Source organism: Pyrus communis, chromosome 4 (assembly GCF_963583255.1).
Source record: "Pyrus communis chromosome 4, drPyrComm1.1, whole genome shotgun sequence".
In the NCBI taxonomy this organism is placed as follows: Eukaryota; Viridiplantae; Streptophyta; class Magnoliopsida; order Rosales; family Rosaceae; genus Pyrus; species Pyrus communis.
In genome coordinates, this window is record NC_084806.1 from 2,340,347 (window position 1) to 2,362,076 (window position 21,730).

The 21,730-nt window shown below is 38.5% G+C and overlaps 4 protein-coding genes across 4 annotated transcripts; 3 read left to right on the top strand and 1 right to left on the bottom strand.

The window, feature by feature from the left end:
• Positions 1-991: 991 nt before the first annotated feature.
• On the bottom strand, positions 992-7,570 carry LOC137731272 (zinc finger protein JAGGED-like). Its single transcript, XM_068470370.1, has 5 exons — positions 7,539-7,570; positions 2,810-2,904; positions 2,312-2,452; positions 1,932-2,013; positions 992-1,728 (listed from the first exon to the last, which is right to left on the bottom strand). Exons 1-5 carry the CDS (start codon positions 7,568-7,570, stop codon positions 1,188-1,190), a joined length of 891 nt encoding a protein of 296 aa, XP_068326471.1. The 3' UTR covers positions 992-1,187.
• Positions 7,475-9,672, top strand: LOC137732464 (large ribosomal subunit protein uL15c). Its single transcript, XM_068471774.1, has 4 exons — positions 7,475-7,634; positions 7,699-8,044; positions 8,168-8,319; positions 9,283-9,672. The coding sequence occupies exons 1-4, from the start codon at positions 7,569-7,571 to the stop codon at positions 9,511-9,513; spliced, it is 795 nt and encodes a 264-aa protein (XP_068327875.1). The 5' UTR covers positions 7,475-7,568; the 3' UTR covers positions 9,514-9,672.
• Positions 9,673-14,778: 5,106 nt separating this feature from the next.
• On the top strand, positions 14,779-16,370 carry LOC137732465 (uncharacterized). The gene is made up of 4 exons (XM_068471775.1): positions 14,779-14,918; positions 15,116-15,305; positions 15,395-15,458; positions 15,596-16,370. The coding sequence occupies exons 2-4, from the start codon at positions 15,148-15,150 to the stop codon at positions 15,905-15,907; spliced, it is 534 nt and encodes a 177-aa protein (XP_068327876.1). The 5' UTR covers positions 14,779-14,918; positions 15,116-15,147; the 3' UTR covers positions 15,908-16,370.
• Positions 16,371-18,304: 1,934 nt separating this feature from the next.
• On the top strand, positions 18,305-20,124 carry LOC137732466 (uncharacterized). The gene is made up of 4 exons (XM_068471776.1): positions 18,305-18,534; positions 18,847-19,024; positions 19,142-19,205; positions 19,363-20,124. Exons 2-4 carry the CDS (start codon positions 18,879-18,881, stop codon positions 19,672-19,674), a joined length of 522 nt encoding a protein of 173 aa, XP_068327877.1. The 5' UTR covers positions 18,305-18,534; positions 18,847-18,878; the 3' UTR covers positions 19,675-20,124.
• Positions 20,125-21,730: the final 1,606 nt, after the last annotated feature.

Here is a 21,730-nt window from a genome sequence, read left to right on the forward strand (position 1 = left end):
GCTCTAAATGGTAGAGTGTTCAATAGCCTCACCCATTTCGTCGCCATTTTAGGGATTCTTTACCTGATTCTTTTCTTCCATTGTCTCTAACCATTCTGGTAGCAATGTTGATCACTTTATGCATAGTGAGTAATTTCAACTATTACTATATCTTTTTTAACACGCTTCTGAACTATATTTCTATATTTCGATTTAGGAGTATTTCCAATGGCATTCACTTAGAAACGTGAGCTGTTATAGCAGCACTTTCTCTTAACGAAAAACAACTAATAATTTATAAGATTGGGGAAAATTTCAATAAACATGACCAATGTTTCTTCGATTACATGCAACCAACTGATCACTCATGCGTATATATAGTTCCATTTGATATATGTTAATGGCGGGGATCAGGGATCTGGATTATGCTTTGGAGTTTGAAGGGGTACAGTTGAACAGACAAGAAATGTAATTGTTTCTGGTGAGGGAAGTTGCAGCCAGAAACAAGATGGAATTGCGAGTTCCTCAACAGGCCATTGCCCCCTAGACTCCAAGCATGGTGTGACACTGTGACCATATATGACCCAGAGATCTGAAGACCCTAATTTTTGGGGTGGATCAGAGACTACGCACTGCACCAAGAAATCTAGAGAGAGAAACACCCACCCTATTTTCCAGTGGTCAAAACGCTGAAACCATATAAAATTAAATGATCTAGGAAAAGGCAATGGAAGGAAGCAATAGAAACAGAAAGCAAAATAAAAGAAAATTGATTGGCATGCAAAACGAACACGAAATGTTAAAAAGGGGTTGGAACTTTCAGTTCAAATCTAACTTGTCCCACAATCCCTTTTTTTAGTTCCCCTTTTCAGACTTTTGGTGTGGATTACACACTCGGATTTCTATGTTGAAATCCTCCCATAAGTTACAACAACATTTTAATTTCAACTCGGAGCCAAAGTTGCTGAGAGTGTCGATGAGTTCAAAAGCTGTCCCAGTCCCCCTGTAGAAAAATACCAAAAAAAGCTCAGTCATCTCCTTCCTCTTTCTCATGATCCCATTTGTCTTCTTGTTAGTTCTCTCTCTTTCTATCTGTCCGTTCTGGGTGGCGTGTCAAGGCAGAGACCCTAATAATAATGCTTCAGACTATCACTCGCTCAACAAAAACCCAAAAAAAAAAACAAAAAAAAAAAGTGTTTTAATTAATATTAGGAGCCATGTTGAAATCGATTGATCGAAGGAGGAGTCCCTGCGTAGCTCCTGCTCCAATTCAATGCTTCTTCTTGATTCACGTGCAGCGATCCGTCTCTACCACCACCACCACCACCACCACCTCCACCTCCACCTCCACCGCCTCCTGCTCCCACAGGCGCTCCAATGCAAGTGTAGTTGGTGGACTCCGCTGGTGCCACTCCGTAGTTCACATTTGGATGCCCGTATGAAGGAGTACGAGTAGTGTTGTTGATAAGAACATGTCCAACATAATAGTCATTGACTTGATGATGAGGGTAGTGCGAAGAAGTAGGGAAGGGCCTGGACCGTGACGGAGACGGATATAAGTAGGGTTGAGGGGGTTGTACTTGTACACCTCCCTGCGGTGGCAGTGGCGGTGGTATAAGGGTGTTTGATGAAGAGGCAGAAAACATTCTTGGTGGGAATCTGAGAGGTAATGTTGGATCAGCACCACCAATGTTGTTACCTGTAGCAGCCGGATGATGATACCCTCCTGGCGGAATCGGATGGCAGCATCTATAAAATATCAAACCCAGCACACAAATCAAATCACACTAAATAAATACCAACTATTTTATTTGTTTTTATACAAAAACATATCATCTTAACCACGATTAAGAAGATTCGATCTTAATTGCAGAAGAAGAGGACACTGCATTGCATTACCAACTAATTTATTAAAAGAAAAGGAAGAGAAATTAAAGCATAAAATTACATACCCAAGGTGAGGAGGAGGGGCGGCTAGGTTATCGTTATTGAAAACCAACTGACGAGCCTGGTTTAGTTGTTCTGTCTCCCTTTCTGATGGCCATTCCAACACACAAATCAAATCACACATAATAATATATAAATAACTAGGAATTCAGAACCAAAAATAAATAAATAAGCACATGAACCTTAATTGACAAAACAAGAATTTCAGCAAAAGAAAACAACCAATCAAATCAAATTAAAAACTTTCTTTTCCTCAAGACACTGAAATGACCGAGGACACTTCATGGCTGGAATCATGGATGACAATGTAAAATTATGCTTTGCTGAAAAGCTGCTTTTGAATTTCTTGTTAAAATTGAATAGAAGAGAAATGAGGCGAGAGTACCTTGACGGTGGCGGTTCATGTGTCCCCCGAGGGCCTGGGATTTGCAGAACTTGAGGGAGCAAAACCTACACTCGTAGACCTTCCCACTCTCGTCATTTCCATCTTTTGCGCCGTTTTTCTTTTTTCTGTAGCTGCCTGCAACTATGTGAAACCCCCCAATCATAAAAAAAAACCAACTTCGATACGACACAATCTAATCACCTCCCTACCTAATTTTTTAACTAACCAAAAATCGTCATGAATAAATTTTAAGCTCATCAATTTATTCAAACTTCCAATCTCCTTTCATTTATGGCCTTTTTATCGAATTAAAAGTAAATAAATACAAAAAAGAAGGGGGGGTTGGGGGGGGGGGGGGGGGGGGGGGGTGGGACTTGAAGAGAAAAACAAAACAAGAAAAATGCACCCGTTGATCGATAATGCAAATTTAAGGGTATTTGGCTTTGCATTTTTTTAGTTTGGGGAATGGTGGTAGGATATCAGATATTTGAGTAGTACCGGAGGAGCTGACGTCGGCATATTGTTGGCCATCTCTGCCGTAATGATCCTCAGGCAAGTTGTTGAGGTCTAGTGGGTTTCCTTCATCAGGTCGCCTGCAATAAAAAACAAGAAGTAAATAATACAAGATCAAAATCCAAAAATAAGAAATAAAAATAATTAAGACTTATAAAAAAAAACCAGGTAATAATAGTACTGGTGTTGAACTTATAAAAAAGAAGACCTATACACACACAAAGTGGTATTAAAAAAGGGCAGGAGAGAAATTAAAGAGAAGAGGAAGAGAAGCAAGCAGCAGGTGAGAAAAGTGCGGGGGAAGACCTACATGGTACCGACAGAGAAAGAGAGAAATAAAATTGTGAAAGTGAGGCGAAGTATCTCTCTCTTCTCTCAGACGGGAAGACGGATCTTAGGAAATTACAATTTTTTTTCAGAGGCTAGTTGAGTGATGGTGGAAGAAAAGGAGCTTTGAAAATTCTCTATCAGTTTCTCTGCCAAACCCCTTTGGACTCATTTCTCTCTCTCTCTCTCCCTCTCTCTCTCTCTCTCTCTCTCTCTCTCTCTCAATAAAATTATTAACAAAAATGAAAGAACAAAGCTAGCTGATCTCGTGACTTTAAAAAGGGGAGGTGGTGTGGCGGAATGTAGGGAAGACAGGGCTTTAGGCTTTAGGTATTGTGCAAGTGTCATTTGGCTTGGTTGAGACGAGGGACGTGGCTCTTAAGTTAGGAAAGAGGCGAGTTCCATATAAGAAACACATGAGTGGCAACTCAATATTTTATTTTTCTAGATATATAGATATATCTTCTTCAAAAATACCATAACCCGAATTATTCACTACTCTATGCTACTACTTTTACAACATGCTTTAAAAAGAAAACTCAATTATTCAAGGGAATATTCTAAATTATTCACTAGTCTATGCTATAATAGACTTTCTGCACTACATATACTTTGATTACAGCCAGTGTGTCTTATTTAGATGCAGTAGTAGTAGACATTTCTTGCTAGTTGTAGACTTAGGGGACAATGCGTTTTTATTTTGTGAAACTTGAAAGCGATTTTTGAGAAGTTTTCATTTTTTTTAAATTGAAAGAAGTTATCAAAGAAGATTTTCAATTTAAAAAAAAAAGAGTGTAAACATAGATAAAAAAATTTAAAACAAAATAATTATCAAATGCTCTCTTCCTTTGTGAGTGTTATAATTTCTACTATTTTGTCCTCATCTAACAAATGATGTTCTCTAGAAAACCACAATACCAAGACCATTTTACTTTATTTACCAACAAAAAAAAAAAAAAAAAGAAGACCATTTAATTTAACGTAATCATAAACTAACACATGCCTCACACTTTGTGTGAAAATATTTTTTATTTTTGTTTAGGAACGTGTAATTGAAGAGAGAAGTTTTTACTTTATTTTTTATTTTTTAAAATTAGAGGATGTTAATATCACTTTTGGGTGAAGCTTTAAAAAAATTGTAAAATTTAGTTTGTGTGAAATTACTTTACTGGCCATGATATTGTTTTGTGGTAGAAAATTAAATTATATTTTCACTATCTTTTGGTTAACAAAGAATATTCTATTAATGTCACATCCCGCCCCGGGGGGACCACTTCCCGGGCCCACTCCACCACCGTAGCACGATATTGTCCGCTTTGGGCCCTGACGACGCGCTCACGGTTTTGTTTTTGGGAACTCACACGAGAACTTCCCAATGGGTCACCCATCCTGAGAGTGCTCTCGCGCGCTACTTGCTTAACTTCGGAGTTCCCATGAAACCCGAAGCCAGTGAGCTCTCAAAAGGCCTCGTGCTAGGTAGGGATGGGAATATACATTTAAGGATCACTCCCCTGGGCGATGTGGGATGTTACAATCCACCCCCTTAGGGGCTCGACGTCCTCGTCGGCACACACGAGGCCAGGGTTAGGCTCTGATACCAATTTGTCACATCCCGGCTCGGGGGACCACTTCCCAGGCCCGTTCCACCACCGTAGCACGATATTGTCCGCTTTGGGGCCTGACCACGCCCTCACGACTTTGTTTTTGCCCATTCACGCTTTTTGTTTTGCGCCCCTCCAGGTTCTAGTTTGGCTAGCGCTTTTGGTGGCTCCCCAGAGGATTTTCCCGACATATCTGACAGATTATCACCAGTGTAGGACCACCTTTGGGTGTGTTTATTTAGTGTTGTTTCTCCCTGACTGCACTAGGTCTTCCGTGCTCTGAACTTTGTTTTTCACACTTACGCTTGCACATGTATGTTCTTACTTTGTGTATAGATGGTTTTTATTTATTCGTACTTTTATTATTATTTATTAGCTTCCGCACTGTGCACATGGTTACGTCACTTCCACGTGACGGCCAACATGCCCTGATCTCGGTCGGGGTGTGTCAATTAATATATAGTTTAGATTAGATATTGTAGTTATATATATATATATATATATATATATATATATCTTTGTACACTACTATGAAACTACTCATTAGTGTCATTCTTAAAAACGATAATAAAAGCTAATTCATGTCGGGTATTAGGTAAAATCTAACAGAAAATGTTTGATTGTTAGTATTTTTATGATCCAAGTAGGGATGCATGGGCACTACTCCACCCAATGTCTTGTTTTAGTCTTTAGGAGTATCTAGTTTGGTTGATCATCTTCATTTTCTAGTAGACAAATGGTCTAGTTAAAAACTAAAACCGAACTAGATCCACTTAGATGCATGCATGCAGTCCAACAAACCAAACGATGATCAAGAGAAGATGTGCTTAATGAGAATGTATAATCTAATCAAGTTTTAACCTTTTTAATTAGTATAGCCTAATGATTTCAGTACTCCTTTTCGAAAATTCCTGCACGCCTCCTGGTAATGCACATAAAGTACAACACAATTTGAACTGTAGATAACTAAAAGAGGAGGATGAAGATCGTTGCCCTTAATTATTTTTTTGCTATAATTTAATCTTATTTATGGTAGTTGGAAAGAAAGAAGATAAAAACCGTTATCTACGGTGGTTAATTTCTGTGGGTTTTATATACTCAGGTCAGTTGGGTTCCTGGACCACACTATGTACGTATAGGTCTAGATCGATCATTTGGACTGGTAATACAAATTTGCAATGTCCGGCCATGCAAGTATGCATCGGCCGTGCATCCAAATACCGCAAAATTGTATAATTCCAATAAGGTGGTCCTGCATGCACTCGCTACTCTGCCAAAATATCAAACATCCTCTATCACTTTCTAACAGTATCTAATGGAAAATCCTATATTCATCATGATTTCCAGACGTGCAGTCACACATACTCAAAGGAACAGCACATGCACCAACAAATTTCAGAGGGGGATATCTGCAGCTCCCGCTTATGTTTATGGCACAATAATTTACAATGTTAGCAGAGAAATTGACGTTAAACTGTAAGATGACAGAAAATCCGTGGGAGTCTCAATTTAAGACAGTCCCCTAAGCATTTTTCTTGCTTTTTAATTCATTTATTTGGGCTGGTGGCCTGAACACGATGAATACTGACCATAAAAAACCAAATCATTAAGTTGAAAAACAAAAATAAAGGAAATTAAGCAGTTTGTATTAAAAAGTTAGGTAAACTGTAGTTGTAGCAGACTTGTTGAATTATTTTGATTAATAATGTAATTTTCCAGATTTTGTGGTGCCCGACTTTGCATGTCGGTTGCCGCCAATTGATTTTTTTGCCACAAAGTGTGTGAAAGTCAACATGGAAAACTGCTTCTGGGTTTTAATTCATTCGTTTCGGGAAGGGATCTCGTCACCCGGAGGCCCATACCAGCCCGTTGGATACCTTAAGCCCAATACATGAAATAGTAGGCCCAAAACGTTATTTCAGAAAACGTAAATTCGCCTAAATGGCCCATGGTTTTTCATTTTCCGTGCCAATTGCATTCACTTTTTCGTCAAATAATGTCACATGACAAGCATATTGTGTCTTTTTTAAGGTCATTCTCATAATTTTACCCATCATGGTTCTGATGTAACGAGTGTTCTAGAGAAAATGGAAGGAAAATTTTGGCCTTCGTTAGGGGAAAAAACCGTATAAATAAAAAAGGTAAGCTTAATATTAATAGTAATTTAAGTTTTTTCAAATAGAGCACCATGCTATAGCCAGTGTTTAAAATATCTAAGAAATTATCGATATTTTCTTCCAAATCTCAGAAAAATCAAAGGTCAATATGGTAAGGGGGTAAAATGTAAACTTCACCTTATATCAGCAAGATAGGAAAATCAATGAATATCGACGATATTTATCAATTCACTATAGAAATTTTCCAGAAATCCATTATAGATTTTGAACTTTTGAATTTTTTTGAGAAATTTTTCTCTAAATTTAAATGAGTTGATATACCCACCGTATTGCAAACTTCGATAATTTTCATCAAAAATAATTCATATCGATATCAATATGTACATATCGCTATTTCCATCTATATCAATATTTTAAATACTGGCCATAGCTATTAGCTCGTGAGACTTTGTACGTGACGAATATGTCCTTAAAGAGGGCCTCCAAGAAATTTGAGTACCAGATTGCAACACAACACATGGAGTTTAGGGATTTATTTGTTGATAAAAATAGTTCACGCCGTAATTAGACAAAAACTCTAGTGGCATTTGTGCAATTTTATCCAAAAAAAAGAAGAAGAAGAAAGAAGATGCAAAAGAAGCTTATCCTATCGGTTTGTGAAACAACTGCCAGCCAGCTAGCTCCCTCCCTGTTTTATCCATGGCGTCGTCCCTGCTCTTTCTTCCACCAACCCCACCTCTCAGCTTCCCTTCTTCTTCTTTCAAGGTTCTCTCTCCCTAATTATTGATAGGATTTGCTAAATCAGCTGCTAATAATTTCAATCTTACAGGGAAATGCGAGAAACTTGGGGCAAAAACTGTGTAGCATTCCCTCCGTCAAGGTGACCGGAGCTACAGAAAGAAGACCACTGGTGATTGTGAACAAGGCGGCGTCGTCCACGGTCGGGGCTTCGGTCGGCAATGTACGGTTCAGGCTGGATAATTTGGGCCCTCAACCCGGGTCCAGAAAAAAGGGCAAGAGAAAGGGAAGAGGTATAGCAGCCGGGCAAGGGAACAGCTGCGGGTTCGGTATGCGGGGACAGAAGTCTCGGTCCGGACCAGGCGTCCGCCCCGGATTTGAAGGCGGTCAGATGCCGCTTTACCGTCGACTTCCCAAACTGAAGGGAATTGCTGGAGGTAATTGCATTAACTTATCTGTTATTTCTTGACATATGAATGCACGCCATGTGTTTGTGAAAAAAATGCATCAGTGGCTTTTGTTCGTGCAATGCTCAAACCTTGTTTTGTTTTCTTGACAAGGTATGAGTGCTGGGCTGCCCAAGTATGTCCCTGTTAACTTGAAAGACATAGAAGCCGCGGGGTTTCGAGAAGGCGAAGAAGTGTCGTTGCAAACTTTGAAGAACAAGGGCTTGATCAACCCATCCGGAAGAGAGCGGAAACTCCCTTTGAAGGTAAATACTTTAAATTGTCTGCTCTTCACAATGTAGTGGTTATTGATTAAGATCAGATTGATGTCATACCGTTTGTTAATGTTCGAATGCTCAAATATGATAAAGTATGGATGAATAATACAAAGCTTGAGTCTTTAACCTAGTGTTAGTTTTTAGTCATCTTTTCTGACTAGGAGGAGGATGAACTTATGTTGATAACGTACTGATGTCGCCTGTTTCTCATGCCTAAACCCTGTAAATCTGGCCTCTGTGCCTCTGTTGTGCCGCTGCGCTAAGCTAAATGTGACAGTGGGCCTTGGGAAAATCATAAGAGTTATAATCTCTAGCCAAAAATTCTTCCTTCAGATTGTTGTTTCTTTTGTTTGTAATGGTAGTTTGGTTTCTGGTAGAGATAGTATAGAACTTTCAGCCTGGACAGTTTTCTCTCAAAGGAATTATGAAACAGTTTATCTTGCTTCATATAGTTGATCTAATTGTTACTTAATGTAAAAACAAACATAATTCTTTATTATAGAAGTATTGGATCAGCTTGCGTGATATATTGAATCAGTTTTTGATTCGTTGGTTTCTAGTTCCTGGAATTTGTGTTTTGGTTAGAGGCTCCCGTACTGCGTGCATTCTGGCCAAAACTTGGCAAATCCACATGTATGATACAGCAGTTGCGCAATTGATAAATGTTAGTTTTTTCTGTGTAAATTTGTAAAAATTGAGTAGAAAAGGGTTTTTTTTTTTTTTTTTAATACGTCTTTTAGTATTAAAGTATCTGGATGATACATTTAATGGCAAAACTATAGAATAACAGAAATGTAGTACAAGCATTAGGGCCACTACAAGCTTCATGTGGCCCGATAATTGCTAAGCTTGACATGGACGTCACAAAACTTAGGCAATTATCAGTTTGCACTGCTCATTAATCATCTTTGCATAGTGGAAGAATAAAGTTGCCCGCTCTCTTTTTTCTAGATTCTTGGTGATGGGGAGCTGAGTGTGAAGCTGGATATAAAGGCTCGTGCCTTCTCAGCAGCAGCGAAGGAGAAACTTGAGGCTGCTGGCTGCAACCTCACTGTATTGCCTGGTAGGAAGAAGTGGGTAAAGCCATCAGTTGCCAAGAACCTTGCACGTGCTGATGAATACTTCGCCAAGAAACGAGCTGCTGCTGCAACAACTGCTGCAACTGAATCTGTATCTGCATAGACCACTTCATAGTCAGCCTGTACGAGACTGTAGGTGAAGTAGTGCATGGTAACAATTTTTTAGGCATGTTAATCTTCTTTCCTGTTATTATCATTTTACCTTATGTGGAATTATAGCGTAACGTTTGGCTATTGTTATACAACGTGAGAAGTAATATTTGTCAATCCTTGAATTGGCCGTGACATAGTGATCTATAGGTCTTTTGTTGGCATCCTTGCTAGGAAATTATTTGTGAGTCAATAAAATTGATCAGCGTCGCGTTTGATTTGCCTGTGATACAACTCATTTGCTCCTTTAGTGACATTATTGAGTGATGCATTGCTCTTGGTAATGCACAAAATCAGCGAGACTTTGGAATAACGTAAGATGTCAAGTTTGTGACCTTCATTCGATTGCTCCGGTCATCTGATTAGGATAATATGTAAAGGGATAGAGATAGAGAAGCAAACACAAGATGTACGCGGTTCACCCTATGTTTGGCTACATCCACGGAGTAGAGGAGTTCTTATTAATAGTGTTTTATAGTTGAGGAGAGTCTCCAACTTTCGTTCGCGTTCGATGTGGGACTCTAGGAGCTTTATTTTGACGTTGACATGCGTCATATTATGATTGACCTCCTGTGTGGAAGGAAACTCTCGTGCTTCAGCAAAGGTGCCTCAGCATGAACCTTTTAGGGAGTCCTTCAAGGTATGAAGTTGACCGGTACTTGATAATTTTGAGATTGGTTAAGCATGGTACAAACAACTCTCACTCAACATTTAGATATACGTCATGCCCGACTTTGGCAAATGATGAGAAATGAGCGTGATGAGAGTAATTTTCCGTTAGTTTGTCAAATGATTTGGATTTTTCCTCTAAAAAGCAAGGGCAGGGACCTAAGGCAAAATGATGGTGATGCCGACCAAAGTTTAAGTGATTAAATAATTTGGGTCATGAGTTTGGACACCGCATGGGAAATCATGGCTGTCGAATGTCAATGCGCACCAGCATTTGCTATTCCAGAAAAATGTGATGGATGATTCTCTCTCTAATCTCTGGTCCCGGAGATCGAAATGCATCACGATCAAAATCTTAGGAAATTGATAGCGTGTCCAATTGCTACTCCATAACATGATTAGGAAGTTGTCAAATTGCTTCGCCTCCCAGGTTCCGCAATTCCGACCTTACAAGGTGGTCCCATTAAGGCAATGTCGCAACTGCTACATTACCCATCTGCGTTCATGTTTCACGTTAGAAACAGGGCCAATTGCGTCATTTTCAGTCTCAAAAATTCCCTACGGTTGTGAATATTTATGAGTTTTGGTTTAATTTGGGTAAAAGCTGGTGATGTGAAGTCATCGAATAACTTATGATAAATTGACGATGAACTAACCCTACATCTTACACAGCCTATGTGGACAGGTAAAATAGAAACGTAAAAGCACAATCAAGCCATAAATATTTGGTTTTTTAGCCAAAATGATCATTGAGATTTGCATAACTCCTTATTTTGGTTTATGAGATTTGAAATAAATAGAATTGGTTCTTGAGTTTGTCCATAATCAAACGTTTTGGTCGTTCCATGAAAAATCTCTATAAAATAATAATAAAATGAAAAAAATACTCTCAATTTTGATCAAATCATTTTGGCCTATTGTTTATTAAATTGAGAGTAATTTTGTCTTTTGATCCATATTTAACATAATTTTTCACCTAAGGACCAAAATGATTGATAGTGGACAATCTCATGGACCATTTCTATTGATTTCAAATCTCAAAGATTAAAGTGAGGAGTTATACAAATCACAGCAACTATTTTAGCTAAAAAACCTAAATATTTCCAACCCCAAACAAAGAAAGTTATGGTGAGTCAAAGAAATTTGGGTTTAAATGACCATATGACATAATTGTCACATCACGTGCACATAATTATTTATTTACTTGTATTTTGGTTTCACCTGCCTCTCCTCCAACCTCTTTTGCCCCTCTTGATTAGTAGCTTAAAGTCATAAGCTTCAGCTCACTTCCACCTTTATTTGGGTTATTCTACTTCAAAAAAGAAAAAAAAGAAACGGAGAGAGGGAAGAATATGGCATGTACTAATTTAGGTTGGCCAATTGTCGACAGAGCGTTCGTGCATTGTAACCTCGGTAGGAAACACATCACATGCAATTAAATTTTTTTATGGGTAGGCTAGTTAAAAAAATTACCTAAAAATCAAATGATTTTTTTTTCCCGGTTACATACATATTGTATGCAAAAATTTAAGCTTAACTGTCACATCCTGACCCGGGACGGATCACTTCTCGGGCCCGCTCCACCACCATAGCAGGATATTGTCCGCTTTGGGCTCCAACCACGCCCTCACGGTTTTGTTTCTGGGACATCCCGCCCCGGGACGGATCACTTCTCTGGCCCGCTCCACCACCGTAGCACGATATTGTCCGCTTTGGGCTCCAACCACGCCCTCACGGTTTTTTTTCTGGGAACTCACACGATAACTTCCCGATGGGTCACCCATCCTGGGAATGCTCTTGCGCGCTACTCATTTAACTTCATAGTTCCAGTGGAACCCGAAGCCAATGAGCTCCCAAAATGCCTCGTGCTAGGTAGAGATGAGAATATACATATAAGGATCACTCCCCTGAGCGATGTGGGATGTCACAATCCACCCCCCTTAGGGGTCCGACGTCCTTGTCGGCACACCACGACCAGGGTTAGGCTATGATACCAAATTGTCACATCCCGGCCCGGGGTGGATCACTTCCCAGGCCCACTCCACCACCGTAGCACGATATTGTCCGCTTTGGGCCCCGACCACGCCCTCACGGTTTTGTTTATGGGAACTCACACGAGAACTTCCTGATGGGTCACCCATCCTGGGAATGCTCTCGCGCGCTACTCACTTAACTTCGGAGTTCCAATGCAACCCAAAGTCAGTGAGCTCCCAAAAGGCCTCGTGCTAGGTAGGGATGAGAATATATATATAAGGATCACTCCCATGAGCGATGTGGGATGTCACATTAACTCTGTATTTGTATACTTTAAGTTTACTTGGCATGAACTCAACAATTTTCGCATTTGCAAACTGCAAAAATTACATATATTTAGATGCAAACACAAGAAGAAGATAAAAAACTTGACATCTCAATTACAATCACACAACTAGCACAAATCAAAACAATGAAAGTAGATGCAAGGGCAATCTTAAAAAAATTGATTCAAACAAATATAAAGCCCACTAAATTAAAGCAGACTAATCTTGAATAAAATGACATCACAATTTCCATGATAAGTTTTATATTTCTAGTTGTGCTAAATACTCGCCAGGCTAATTTCATTAAAAAATAATTCTTCTTGCAGTTCATTTGTCTATTATACTAGATTATGCACTAAAATATATATACACATATACCATAAACTCTTCCTGAACTATAGCCCACCGTAACCTTTGGTGTGGCTATGCTATTGATCACATGGTTACCACGTATCATATATAGGATTAGAGTTTAGTTCCACCACCAAGTCCAAACATGCAAAAATCAATTTTCAAATACACATCGTGGATCATGATCCGCGACGATTCAGAATATGCGGTAATTCGAAATTTTGATTCAAGCTGCAACAGTTCCTTGGTATTTCATCAATGCATGAACAATGACAACAATAAAGCTTTATTTTATTAAATGTGGTTGGTTGTATGAATTTTAAAATATTATCGCGCTTGATTTTGTACCAAGTATTTTCAAGTCTTCTTCTACCGCTTTTATCCTGAACCTCTGTCTCATAATCGCATATTCTAACTAGAGTATCTGTAGGTATTTGGTTGACGTGTCCAAGACACCTTAAGCGATTTTCTCTCATTTTATCTTCAACTTCGTTTACCCCTGCTTTACCTTAAATATCCTAATTCTTCATTATTTCCATTCTCGTTCTCAAATTTTGGTTAAGTTTGACTGCGTGTGGCATTCAGTCTTGCTTTTGGCTGTTTTTTTGTTTTCAACGCGGGTAATGACACCAGTTGGATTGGGGATTTATGGCGGGAAGGATGTTAGATTTGAGGCTATTTTACCGCCCAATTGCAATGTCAGATACAAAAGGTGGGCAAATCATGGCCATCACTACTTTGTCTTAAACCAAGATTGGGAAATGTCACCTTATCATGTTCGTTACAAAATACGAAGTCCAACTTCTATTTTATTGGTATGGTAACTAGATTAGGGAACAATAGATATTAAAATCCTATCAGTTGTTTTACCAAAATATAAAAAAAATGGCATCAGTTTATCTTTTTGGATGTTTACTTGTATGATCTTAGTTTATGACGTAACAGATGTAGACATGTTTCTAACTACGTAAAAGTTGAAGTTGTATGATTAGTTTATGAGATGTAGGTGTGGCTTTCGAGTCGAGTAAAAGATAGTCCACTACTTGCCATGTCATCAATTTAACGATATACAAAATAGTCAAACAACTAAAAAATATATGTTTTAAAACTTCGGAGTGGAATGTGATAAAATTGAAATTTTGTATTTTGTCAATCGGGTGAACTTGGCTTCTCACTCAAGGAGGAGTTGGTCTTTAAGATATTTTGTTACCGATTCAATGAATTTTGTGTTCATAATCAAAATTTTTCGTATTATAAATCACTTGTAAGATTATCTACACGAAAATATTAATAAAATATGTCAGGCGTGTGGACACGTGTCATCATATTACGCAGGTCATGGGGTGGGCAAAGGGAAATAGGGCACAGCGGACTCGAACACATTCTCGCGGGAGGCACCGCCAGCGTGAAACCAAATAACCAATAACAACTTGACAACCCCAACCCAAGAAAGATATTTTATTTGTAATAAAGAATTTAAATAAACGAAATAGTATTTAATCCCACGTTGAATAATTAAAAAGATAAAAATCTGAGAGGCTTTGTCGGTCTTCGCACTCCTCTGACACGGAGGATTTTTTAATGTGACTGTTATATAGAATGGTATATTATATGTGGTTATATAAATGAAAAAATATATTTGCCAAAAAATTAATAATTTAAAAAATAAAATTTCTTACCATTTACATAAAAATACTTAGTGTAATTCAGAATTTTTCATCTATATCCCGTCACAACTAAAAATTTATTCTCTGGCACGCCCCATTCCACACCTCTTGCCTTTTTCCCTTTCTCTCTCCTCCTCTTTCTTTCTCTCTCCGATTTAATTCGAATTTAATATTTATTTTTTTATGATTCTATCTTTCTATATAAATTGGGTGGACGCTCTATTTTGTTGATCTTGCTTCCTTTCCCGTCCGTCTTCTACCTCTCACCTAATTTTTGCTTCCTCTTTCCCTTTCTGTTATGATATCTCTGTAACAATTAGGGTTTCCTTACACAGGCAGCCAAGCAGCTCACCTCCTCACTCCAACTTCAGGTATTTACGTCTTTTTCTTTATTTTTGCTGTTTTTATTTTATTTTTTTTTAATTTTTGTTGCTTCTGATTGTTCAAAAACGATGCGATTCGCAATTTTATAGAGAAATTATTTGATTTCAGATCAGATCTGTTCACTTCAGACCTAATCAAGAACGTTTTGGATATATTAATTCGTATTAACGATTTGTTTGATTAGGTTTTACGGCGTCGTTTCCAAGCGAGGAAGAGATGAATCACTGTGCGATTCAGCAAGGAAACGCCCTATCAGCTTGCGATGACATGAGGGCTTGTTCAAGAGACTCGGTCGTTTGTCCCAAACCTCGCCGTTTTGGCCTCCTTAGCGTCACTCACAACGATCCCGTCAGATCTCTCCGATGGCATCTCGGGTAATTCGCCGATTTTGTATCTGTTTAGGGTTTCAAATTATGCCAAGTTTTAAGTATCGGTTTTGATTCTTTATTTGAATGAATTTCAGCCACCAAGCGGAGCTCTATGATTCGAAAGCAGGGTCTGATATTTTGGACATCCTCCTCCCAAAGGTATATAAAAATTTCTGGATCTGGAGTTGCTATTTGAAAAAAATTAATTAAATTTAAGAATTATGCTCAAATAGGTTAATTGGGAAGTGATGAGCATCCGGTTCTTAATGATTTTGTTCATGTTGGATTTTCTGCAGGGATCTTTTGGTGTCGAACCATTTTCATGTACAGAAATAGCCTCGCCGCACCCATTTTTCTGCGGGTCACCGCCGAGCAGAGTAGCTAACCCATTAATTCAGGATGCTAGATTTGGTGATGAGAAACCCACCCCATTGTCCCCACTGTCGCCAATCGCTCCCCCATTAGACCTTTCGTCGTCTCCTTCATCATCAGCGAGGAAAGGAGGCTTTGTTCGGGCCAGTTTCGGGAACAAGCCAGCAGTGAGGGTCGAGGGGTTTGATTGCCTGGACAGGGATCGACGTAATTGCAGCATCCCTACCCTGGCATGAGATCCCAATTCAACCGATGAAGGTACATAGCAAAAAAGACTGAGCTTAAAGTTTGAATAGACGACCACAATACTTTGATAGCATGTGAGGAAATTTTGAAATTTTCAGCGCTAGAACTTCAACGATCCTTCTGCATTGTGTAAATATGTGCGAGGGATTTGTGTAAATGAAATGTGTCAGTGTCGAGTATGTAAATGAGAATGTTAACCAAATAATAAACGGGTTCATAGATCGTGTCTAGTATTGTCACAAGGGGGTGGTGTGTTCTATCACAAGTTCACAACACCCTCTTGTATTGTAAAAAGTAGAGTCTTTTGTGGGAAAATTTTCATTGTGTTTCCATGTATGCGCGTCGGAGTTTAAACTAGCGGCTTATGAAGCGAATCTGTATGTATTGAAGATTCTGTTTAGTCGATCTAAACGGTTGTTTACAGTGTAAATAAATCATTTGTGTTTTAGTTCATCTTCTGCCTGTGTATGAGCTACAATTAATTGCTTTGCATATCCCTTTCTTGATCTGGTTTTAGTTTATCTTGTGTAACCCACATCCCATCGCTCAGGTGGGATGTGGGTTACATGCGTTGTAGCACTGGAATCTACGATACATGCGTTTGTAAAAGCAGTTTCTCTGATCTGCTTTCCTTTGAACTTTATTCGGAGTGGCAAGCATCTATATGTTTTGCTTTGGAATAACGTTGGTCGGAGGGGAAGGTCGGAGCAGAGGGAGGGGAGGGAAACAATCCTTTCCTGGGACATCACTATCGGAGGGGAGGGTTGGCGCGGAGGGAAGGGGAGGGAAAAAATCCTCTCCCTGGACAAATAGAGTGATGTCAGTTGTTTCAACTTCTCTTCATGGCATCCTGCTAGTTGTCCGGGATGTAACGGTGGCATTGAGGTTTTCGCAACGAACAAGGTGCAGATCGCTTCCTAGGTTTTGTCCCAAGTCCACACCACACAAAAGTTAAAAATACGATACCATTTTCAAATCGAAATTTTTGTCTCTTAAACTGATGGAAACTACGTAATTTAGCTACATTCGTCATTAAAAATGAAACTAGATCCTAGAGGATAACCAACAGCCCCTAATTATTTTGAATACTCATTGTTTCATCATCTTCCTTGATTCATGGTCGCAGTAATTGTTTTATGGTAATGTAATATTTTCGTCAATTCAGCTTAAGATTGACCAACGAGAATTGATTGAGTTGATACCAATCGTGTGTTTTTGCTAGTTCAAGATTCAAGTTCTGAGTTCCACTCAAGGTAATCCTATTTGATAGGTTAAGACAAAATTCACCTTGGGTTGAATTTGTACTGCGGGAAGGGTAGGAATCCTTTGGATTTTTTATACGCAGGAAAATGATTAGGCTTGATTTTTAGTACATCCAGTAACCACTGACAAAGCTGGCGAAGGGCCAATCGAGGCACATGGCACTTCGCACTTGTTTTAATGAATGAAAAGGGAGATTTATTCCGGGACCCGGCTTTTCTCTTCTTCTAGTTCTCATACTCTTATTTCTTTTTATTTTTGTACAATTACGATTAAATCATATTAATATTTTATATTAAGTTTTTATAGAGATAATAAGACAAAAAAAAATAATGATATAAAATATTAACATGATTTAATCATAATCGCATAAATAAAAGATGATGAGAGTATAGGAACTGGGAGGCAGAGAAGCCAGGTCCTTTATTCGGACTCCTTTCAGCAGAGGTACTACTGGTTCTGGTTCAACCCTTCTGATGTGTAATAATTCATCAACCCATTAGATCAAATTTATTGATAATTACGTGGATGGAATATAATAAGTTAAACAATTGAATCAGTTTTGTTTAGAGAATTTTTTTCTTATAAACTACTCTCATCCGCCTATAGAGTGTAACACGTTATCCGCCATTTGCGACAAACTTATTTTAACCACACAAATTTCATAATCAAACGCTTAAATTTTCATAATGCAAGTATTGCCTTAATAAAAAAAACAATATTATATACATTACGGGAATGGAGAAATAGGTTAAGCTCACTATAAACTAGCAATAATCTAAGTATTGTCTTTATTTAAGTACTTTTATAATTTTGTTAGTCTTAAGTACTTTCATAATTTTTTTAAACCCAACTTTCAGTACACTTCAGACTTCAAAAGTTTCTCAAGTTGAGGACTTACATGTCATAGATATACTGTCAATTAGTGTAAACTCAACCGTGTCAGTTTCAACAATGTCACAACCATACAGAATTTGAAACGACTCAAATAATATTATTAACACAGAATGTCACATCATTCGTATAACGGTATTGTAGTATGTAAGTTATTTACTCCCTACGCATCTCATATTCCTCGCTTGTCTTTTCCACCTCTCTCTCTCTCTCTCTCTCTCTTTCTCTCCCAGTTGCCCAAGCCCTTTCCAAAATCTCTCCTCTCTCCTCAATTTTTATATTAATTTAACACGCGATTCTTTGTTCACTCTCTTTTTTCTCACGAGCCTTTGGCTCTATAAATTGGATGGAGACCCTTCCTAGTCAACCTTCTTTCCAACCAACCAAACACCTTCCCTCTTCCCCCTAATTTTCCCTTCCATTTTTCCAACCAGCAGCTAGCTTCTTCACTCAGACTCAGAAGGTAAGCTGCCATGATTTTTTATTTTTTATTTTTAGTTAATGGGTTTTCCTTGTTTCCATCAAAGTATTCGGTAATTCCAATTTCTGTGTTCGGATCTGGCGTTTTCGAATCCCTTCGATTTCTTCGTTTTTGAAAATCCGAGTCCGACTTCTCAAGATCTCCTTCCTCAAATTTTACACACGAGTTAAAAATCCATTTTCCGTAAACAGCTTTTCCAGATCAGATCTGTTCAGTTTACATCTACTATGCTCGTTTTTTTGGATTTATCGTCCCTCGAGTTTTTTATTTCCTTTAATTTATTTGCTTGACCAGGTTTTACGTCGTCGTTTTAAACCGAGGAGAAAATGAATCACTGTGCGATGCAGCAGGGCAGTGCTCTCTCAGCATGCGAAGACATGAGGTCTTGCTCCAGAGACTCCGTCGTCTGCCCCAAACCTCGCCGCCTCGGCCTCCTCAACGATCCCGTCAGATCTTTCCGGTGGCATTTCGGGTATTTCGAATTTCTCTCTGTTTTGTGAAAATTTTATTTTTGCCTTCTTTGGGGTTTCGAAATTCAAATTATGAAATTTTGTTGGTTTTGTATTAATTTTGTACCATTTGATTTCAGCCACCAGGCGGAGTTCTGTGATTCAAAAGCTGGGTCTGACATTTTAGACAGTATTCTCACTAAGGTACTTCCAGATCTGCAGTTAGATTAGTTAAGATTTAATCTGTTCAATTAACTCAATGCTAATTAGGCAATTAGGGTAATTAACTCAGATTCATTGTGCCTTGAAAGAAGCAATATGTATGGTTTTTAATCCATTTGTTGATGTTTGGTTTTTGTAGGGATCTTTTGGTGTTGAACAATTTTCGTGTACAGAAATGGCCTCGCAGCACCCATTTTATAGCGGGTCGCCGCCAAGCAGAGTAGCTAACCCATTAATTCAGGACGCTCGATTTTTGGATGAGCAGCTCATCTCGTCCTCATCGCTGTCACCAATACCTGTCCCGTCAGGTCAATCATCGTCTCCTTCCTCGTCCGCGAGGAAAGGAGGCTGTGTTCGGACCAATTTTGGGAGCAAACCGGCAGTGAGAGTTGAGGGTTTTGATTGCCGGGACAGGGATCGGAGGAACTGCAGCATCCCTACCCTGGCATAAAGAGCCCGATTCAATCAACGAAGGTACATAGGAGAAAATTGAGCTTAAGTTTTCTATACTTGATAGCATTGAGACGAAATTTTGAAATTCTCGGAGAGTGAAGGAAGTAGATCCTTCTGTCTAGTGTACATATGTTCGAGGGATTTGTGTAAATGAAATGTGTTGTGCAAGTAAATAACGAGCGGGGTTCGGATGTCTTATTTAGGAGAGGGCTCTGAGGGGGTGTGGCATTGAGTAGAGAACAGATTCTGTTTGTGTTTTCTACCACACCACCCTCTTGTATTGTAAAAATTGAGAGCCCATTGTGGAAAAGTTTTCATTGTGTTTCCATTTAGGTGTTTCGGAGTTTCAGCGAGCGGCTTATGAAGCGAATCTGTACAAGTTGCAGCTGCTGTTGGGTCGATCCGAACAGTCATTTACGGTGTAAATATACCATTTGTGCTTCTGTTATCTTCTGCTGTCCACTATCTGCTCTGTTTCTACTTTCCGATTTTCTCGTTTCACTCCGAATTGATCGTTGATGCTTTCTTCAAAGAAAAAGAAGAAAAAACAGCTTGGAAGAATCGTTCAGCTTATGATCCGCGCAACTTTATTCGAAATGGTGAGCATCGTTATCTTGATGGAACCCTTTTGTGTGGATGAAGAAGATGCAGAGTGGACCTGTTTTCCGAAAGTCAGTCGAAGCCAGTTGGGCTTTTGATGAAGAAATTCTCTCTTTACAATTAAGACGTAGTCAATTGGCATCTTCCGTCCTCGTCCAACAGATGACTATCACGTCTTTAAGGGTTATTATTAAACAAGAAGATTCAGTCAAATGTGCAAATTGTGTTGAACCCCATTGATCTATAAGAAATCAGGGTTTTCTGACTTCTTGTTGCATAATAAAATTTGGGTTTAAAACGACGTTTTGCGGTGCGATTATGATAACCATTTACTAATTTAACCGGTTTAAATCCTCCATTAAGTCATTGATGATGATAGTTTAACACAAAAACTGAACGAGTCTCACAAAACAAAATTAACACAAAGATTTTGTTATACAATAAGAAAGAAAGTGCACATTGAGTGTGCTTGAATTCGTTACAAGAAGAGGGACCCCTCTCCAGAAACAGGGGATATTATATTTAAAAAATAAAATACAAATATTATATTAATAATAAATCTAAAGAGGTTGGTTAGTTGAGGGGGACCCGGATCCTGGGAGGGAGGGAGGGAGGGAGGGAGGGGAGGGGGGGGGGGTCCACATGATCCACTGATTCCCAAGGAGCTACGTGGCACCTACTTTAACATCGTCACTGTAAAATGTAAATGCACCTGGTTGCACCAAGTACCATTGTCAAACAAATCTCCTCCTTAAGACATTAGTGTTAATGCCGGTTAAATTATTTATTCTGATATTTGTTACAATGGTACGTACATTTAAATTTTAAAAAACGTTAGATGCTGGTTCGGCATGATCTGGAATATAACACATAAAATTTTGGTGATGGTTCAAGAAATAAACATTTAAGATAATCAAACGTTAAAATAATAAAATAAAATAAAAGAGATCGTCAAACGTTGTCAAAGAATATCAACATGTTAATAGAATGTGGTATTTCTCTAAACGTGTGCTTCCAATATTTGACGAATTTAATATGTAATTATGTTCTAATATTTTACGAATTTAATATCTAATTACAGTTAATTGATTATAAAAATTTATATAGTAGTGTTGTTGTAAAATAAAACAAATATCCTTTTTATTAAAAGCAAAAACAAAAATATCAAATGGGATGAATATAAAATTTGTAAGTCTAAAAGATGTACCATTATATACGTTGGTTGCCTTTTAAATACGTCTCAAAGAGACTTTTTGAGCAGAAATATTTGACTGGCCAATTACCACTCAACTCAAGTACCAAGATTTAAATTTGAAACCCTCCTCAGTCCTCCGCCCTCACCCTGTTTTGAGATAAATTTTTTAGGGTGATCAGAACACGAGATATAATACTACATAATGTTCTGTCCTATGCTCTAGACACGTAAAATCTCTCATGTTTAGGCCGTTCATTCT